Source organism: Eurytemora carolleeae, unplaced genomic scaffold (genome assembly GCF_000591075.1).
Source record: "Eurytemora carolleeae unplaced genomic scaffold, Eaff_2.0 scaffold332, whole genome shotgun sequence".
Lineage (NCBI taxonomy): Eukaryota > Metazoa > Arthropoda > Copepoda > Calanoida > Temoridae > Eurytemora > Eurytemora carolleeae.
In genome coordinates this window covers 285,957-292,790 of record NW_019396318.1, presented here as the reverse complement: position 1 = coordinate 292,790, position 6,834 = coordinate 285,957, and the positions used below count along the sequence as shown (strand labels likewise).

The 6,834-nt window shown below is 31.6% G+C and overlaps 1 protein-coding gene across 1 annotated transcript in view; it reads left to right on the top strand.

Annotated features, from left to right (window-relative positions):
• The window catches only part of LOC111700833 (glucose dehydrogenase [FAD, quinone]), a gene marked incomplete at its 5' end in the record, with an annotated part of 10,793 nt that extends 4,436 nt beyond the window's left edge, over positions 1-6,357 (top strand). Inside the window, 8 exon segments of the mRNA XM_023471883.1 lie at positions 34-91; positions 354-437; positions 575-658; positions 1,089-1,307; positions 1,649-1,761; positions 3,485-3,620; positions 4,804-4,887; positions 6,170-6,357. Coding sequence (XP_023327651.1) covers positions 34-91; positions 354-437; positions 575-658; positions 1,089-1,307; positions 1,649-1,761; positions 3,485-3,620; positions 4,804-4,887; positions 6,170-6,279 — 888 coding nt within the window.
• Positions 6,358-6,834: the final 477 nt, after the last annotated feature.

Genomic DNA, 6,834 nt, shown 5'->3' with positions numbered 1-6,834 from the left:
TTATTGTTATTATTATTATTATTGTAATTCCAGGTAGAAGCTGACCTTCCTGTTGGTCTCAATCTTCAAGATCATTTAACAACTATGCTAGGTAATTTATCAGCTCAGGGGGATAAGGTGCCAAGGTCCAGCCCGGTTTGTTAAATTAAATAAAATTTAAAACTTCTCATTCAGATATTACAACCTGTAATTGTCGAATTCAATTTGTATAAAGTTGATTTTTTATAACATTTTTTTATTTTATATGATCCGAATGTTACTTTTAAAAATATTCATTCCTAAAATTTCGAGGATTTTTGATAATGAAGACGACATTTTCAAATTTTCCAGAAATGTGTTCTGTCCCTTTTCAGGTCCCTTTGTGATAAATGAATCCCTGAGTTTTGATCCTTCACAGCTTCTTAACTTCGGGACAGTTCGGGACTATTTTCTCCATGGTCGAGGCCCTCTCTCCTCTACCTTTGCTGTAGATTTCATGGGATTTATCAACTCAAAGAATAACCTGGCTACTGACAACCCAGGCAACAAATTCTATGAAAAATGACTNGTACAGTTCGGGACTATTTTCTCCATGGTCGAGGCCCTCTCTCCTCTACCTTTGCTGTAGATTTCATGGGATTTATCAACTCAAAGAATAACCTGGCTACTGACAACCCAGGCAACAAATTCTATGAAAAATGACTAGTAGTTAAACAACGACCACTAGGTCAACCACTTTTCTCTATGGCTGGGCAATGTTTCGTTAACGAAACGGAGGTTTTTAAAAATGAACGGAAGAGTCCGTTAACGAACGGCAAAAATACAATTGATTTTTAAATCGTTAACAAAAGGGATTTGCCGTTTTAAAAATGTAAGGGTTTAGACTAATTATTTGACAAATCGTTCACAAAATCTTTTCTTTAACTAAAAATGATATCATTAATAAAATTGGGATTGTTTAAAAAAACAACAAAATACCGTTAACGAAAACGATACAGCTATAAAGGCTTCCTGAATTTTATTTGTTTTAAGAATTAACGCACCCCACCGGAACAAGAAAAGTGGTGCTTGTACAAATACTTCTTTATAATCATTGAATTTGGTTCCAGATATCCAGCTCATTTTCATCTCATCAACTCTAACAGCGGACTTCTATACGTCCCTCTACAAAACTTTCGGACTCAAGAACACCATTTGGGAAGATTATTTCAAAAAGTTTTATTTTCCAAGAAATCAGTATGCTGTCAATATTCTGCCTATTATACTGAGACCAAAATCTAGAGGTTCTGTGAGATTAAAATCTATTAATCCTGGAGATGCTCCATTAGGAAAATTTAAATTTTTTAAATGAGAAAGATGTATTTTTTGTGACACGTTATTCAATTGTTTTTTCTTTGTTTTTCTCTAAAACCAATTACTTGAAATAAATGCTTTTCGAGATATGCAAAAAGGGGGGGAATTCAAGAAGTTAAAGAAAAGTTAATTTTTAGCAATTCAAATTTGTATTCACCTCAAACTCAATCTTTCTGATCCTTATATCTTTGCAACCTGACGCAGGATCTATAATTATTTGATCTATTCGAAATTATATCAAAGGTCATTGTTGGAGACTTTCTTATAGTCTTCTTCGTGATTTTTGAAAATATGTTTTTTAATTTGAATTAACCAGTTAACCCTAACTACTTGGGGGAGGAGGACGATGTTAAATTGCTGACAGAAGCTGTTGAGAAAACATTTAACATGGTTAATTCTGCTGCCAATCTGAAAAAGTTAAGCTACAAGGTATATTTTAGCATCTTAAGATTAGATTTTTAAAATCATTGGGCACATAAATCTGGAATCTTTGTTCCAGATGTCTTCATGACAATCTCCTGAATATATGAAAAACTCCTGAATTTATGACAAACTCCTGAATATACGACAAACTCCTGAATATACGACAAACTCGTAAATTTATGACAAACTCCTGAATTTATGACAAACTCCTGAATTTATAACAAACTCGTGAATTTATGACAAACTCCTGAATTTATGACAAACTCCTGAATATACGACAAACCCCTGAATATACGACAAACTCCTGAATATACGACAAACTCCTGATTATATGACAAACTCCTGAATACATGACAATCTCCTGAATTTATGAAAAACTCGTGAATTTATGACAAATTCCTGAATTCATGACAAACTCCTGAATTCATGACAAACTCCAGAATTTATGACAAACTCGTGAATTTATGACAAACTCCTGAATTTATGACAAACTCCTGAATATACGACAAACTCCTGAATCTACGACAAACTCGTGAATTTATGACAAACTCCTGAATATACGACAAACTCCTGATTTTATGACAAACTCCTGAATATACGACAAATTCGTGAATTAATGACAAACTCCTGAATATAGGAAAAACTCCTGAATATACGACAAACTCCTGAATATACGACAAACTCCTGAATATTCGACAAACTCCTGAATATACGACAACCTCCTGAATATACGACAAACTCCTGAATATACGACAAACTCCTGAATACATGACACACTCCTGAATATATGACAAACTCCTGAATATATTATACAATCTCCTGAATATATGACAATCTCCTGAATATATTACAATCTCCTGAATATATGACAAACTCAAGAATCTTAAATACAACATGAAAAACCCCTAGATGATAAACTCCGAACTGAATGTCAAACTTCTAAATAACAAAATTCTAAATAACAAACTGCTAACTAACAAACTTCTAAATAACAAAATTCTAAATAACAAACTTCTAAATAACAAAATTCTAAATAACAAACTTCTAAATAACAAACTTCTAAATGAAAAATTCCAAATTACAAACTTCTTAAATGACAAACTTATGAATAAGATATTTCTAAATAACAAATTCCTACAAGACAAAATTTTATTGAAAAACTCCTGAGTTACAAACTTCTAATTGACAAATTGAAAAAACTCATAATTAGCAAACTTTAATGCAAACACATGTTTTTTTCTTTTATTGGTCAACGAATCCCTGTGAAATAAAATTTTCTTAATTCAATTTTTGAAGACATATTTTTTGTATACCCTTAATGATATATTTTGAAGAATTTTTTTTCAGTCTTTAATCTATTTTTTTTAAAATTAACTCTCAGCTCTCCATTTTTCAAGATTTTTGATGACTTTTTTTTGCTAAGTTCTGATAATGTTTAGAGTATATATATCCCGCACACGCAGTGAAAATTCAACCCATCTTATCCTAGATGACAAATTCCTGTATGACAAAGTCCTAAGTGGCAATCTTCCAATTGACTGAAAAATGTACAACCCCTTGAATCGCAACAGACATATAAAAATATTTTTCAGAAATTAAATCTCGACCAGAGTCGACATTTTTCGGCTTTAACAAAATAAAAAATACATGAAGACAGAATTTTTTGACATTTTAGACATTTTAGAAATTTTAGACATTTTAGACATTTTAGACATTTTAGACATTTTAGATACCAAATATTGCCTTTCCTGGTTGTGAATCAATAGAGCTCTTCTCTACAGCCTACTGGAGCTGTTATATCAAGCAGATGTCTTTAACCATGTATCATCCAGTAGGAACTTGCAAGATGGCACCAGATCAAACAGGTTTTTAAAAGGATTCAGCTTAATTTCAAGTGACCGTCCATGCAAAGATGGCAATGCCTGATTTACAAGGATATCCTGAAAAGCTTTGTCTGATCAAGTATAAATCAGATATCAATATTTTTGTTTCTACAAACTGTTTATTTTCATTTGCGGTTTCTCTGTGAAAGTGACTTGCGCTTTTCTAGCTTATAGTAATCACGGTTTCTTCCACATTTTTGATCACATTAAGGTTTCAAGGGTACCGTTGTAATTAGGACAGTGTGATCTTTGCATGGAGTGTCGCTTGAAATTACGCTTATAGCCCCTTTGAAATTTCTAAAATTATTTTTGTTTATTTTATTTTCTAATATATTTTTATAATAGTTCAATGGACTGCATTCTACAAAACAATTGTGCAATGTGCAGTGTCACTTTAAAAACGAGTTGATTTTTGGACTCAAAGAAGTTCGTATGAAGATTTAGATTTAACTGGAGACCACTAGAGAGATTTTATTTTCACTGGAGACCACTAGAGGGATTTTATTTTCACTGGAGACCTATAGAGGGATTTTATTTTCACTGGAGACCACTAGAGAGATTTTATTTTCGCTGGAGACCACTAGAGGGATTTTATTTTCACTGGACACCACTAGAGGGATTTTATTTTCACTGGAGACCACAAGAGGGATTTTATTTTCACTGGAGGGGTTTACATGATTACTAAAGGTATTCAGATATCCATTCAGGGGGTTTATAATTCCATTCAGATTTTTTCCAGTGCAGGGGTTTAAAATTCCACTTAATTTTTGCCTTAAAGTAATCAAATAAACATTACATTTTGTTTTTTGTTTTTTGTTTTACTTTCTATTTTTCAATTTTATCTTCTTCTTGTTAGTCGTGAGTACATGTACAGTTGAAAATACAATTTGTTGTCTTATAATCAGCTATCTGCAGCAAGTAATTAAATTCCGTGAACAAATAAACACAAGTTCTGAAAAATACAATTTATATTAGATATTTACTGTTTTTTTTATGATTTTGAGGAAAAATTCAAAAGTTGTTCCTTAACTTTCATTTATTTTAACCTTTTTAAATACGTTTTTTCCTGAATTATCAATTTAGCAGTAAAACTGAGAGACTGGACTTTTTTAACAAAATAAATACCCCTGATGTTGTGGGTATCTCTGTACGTATGTTAATGCAGGAGTAGTGAACCATGAGTTGAAAGTGAAGAATATTGAAGGATTACGTGTTGTTGATGCCAGTATAATGCCAACTGCAGTTTCAGGTGAGATTTAAATTAGTACGGTGCTAGCGGAATTATCATCGCTATATTTATTTATTTTTTACTTAACGTGAGTATTTTGTAATTATTACGGATTTATTTCTGGAAGGAATTCTTTGAACTCAATGTTTCTAATTCCTTTATCAATGCAACCTAATGGTGAAAAACTTTCATATTTCAAACTGTGATTATTGATTTAGCAGAATTTATAGTTTGAAATATTCAAGGTTTGTGTGAAATATCAGGCTGCAAAGACAAAACAATAAGAAAATTTAAGTCTGAGGAAAATTTATGAAATTTTGAAAATCCACGAAAAATACAGTTTAATCCGCAAACTTTTTTTATTGTTTTTTAATGTACTAGGATTTAAAGGCGCTTCGCGCCCATCTTCTATTTAAATTGTGAACATATTCTTTTTGTTTACATTTTAAAACAAAGAAGAAAAAATTTTTGCGGATTTAAAAAAAAAATCGCGGATTTTCAAGAATTCAATTGTTTTTACAAAATTAAACACCTTTAAAACACATTTTTTTTTAATTTTTTTTCATTCATAAACGTTCCCTGTGGTCACGTGATGTCCCACAAAACATTTGGGCCCGATCAGTTCAGCCGTTTATTGGATACAAACAAACAAACAGACAATTCAAATTTATATATAGATAGAAAGAAAAACGTTCACAGATAAAGCAACAATTAAAACTTGAAATAAAAGATGAGCGCGAAGCGCCCTGAAAACAAGGTTATATAAGCAAAATACATAACATTAGAATCACCCGAAAGTCTGCTCGAAATTGTTATATTTAACAGTATACCAACTTTGTGAACTCACCGCCCTCAGTAATAAAGGGGCGTATTCAGGAATTTGTCAAGGGGGGGGCTGAAACTTAAGCACTCTAGGAGTTGATAAGAGTTCTCTGATGATCCTGTCTCAAAAAATGACGTAAAACTGTGTCAAACTTATACCAAAACTTATATATATGAGATTTGCTGCAATAACCTATAAGTTTAAAATACTCAACGAATCTGAAAATTACGATAACTCAGAGAAGCTTGAATGACTTAGGTTGGCTCCTGTCATAATTTGAATTTAATAATTTTTTATTTTTATAGATATAACTGATAATACAATTGATATGTCTGTATGTCTCATGTTACAGACGGAGACATCTATTCTTATAGGTCTCCATCCATCAACTCTAAGTGCTTAGGTTTCCGCCTATACCCCCTTTCATTTTTCCTGTACAGTCCCTTTAATAAATTTATAAATTTATTTTACTTGTTGCAGGAAATACAAATGCTCCGACCATTCTGATTGCCGAGAAGGCAAGTGATATGATCAAAGCTAGATGGAGTTCACACCAAAGTCCAGCCAAACCATCAAGGGACGAATTGTAAAAGAGACCAAAAATATCTTAATTGTGATACGTAATATTAAAGTTGTTGGTTTTGAAACAATAAAATGAACTGTTTAAATTGCTAAAAAAGTTGGAACATTCTTGAAGGATTTATAATTTTTTATATTGTATATCAACACGTTTTGCACTTAAAGGTCTTCATATTAAAGAATTTTGTAATTCTTGTATAATACCAATATCAATTATAATTCAGTAGTCTTTAAAAACCTAACAGATTTTAGATTTGGACATGCATGGTTTTCTATTCTAGTAAATACAGGTTTCAGTTAATTGGATCCGTAACAGTTAATCTCCATTTATCCGGATCAGCAGAAAAATGCAGTACCGGAATCTCGGCAAAATGGCGTTACGATTTTTTTTTAAATCTGAAAATTTTAAACATCTTGATTATCTGTAAAAGAAAAATTCGCTTGCTAGATCCCCATTACGGGTAACAAAGGCAAAAAATTAGAGATTTTTTTTAAAATAATTTTTTTTCTATTTCACAAGCTATGTTCCCTTTTGCTGGCTAAATGGCTAGATCAAATTGGCAGAA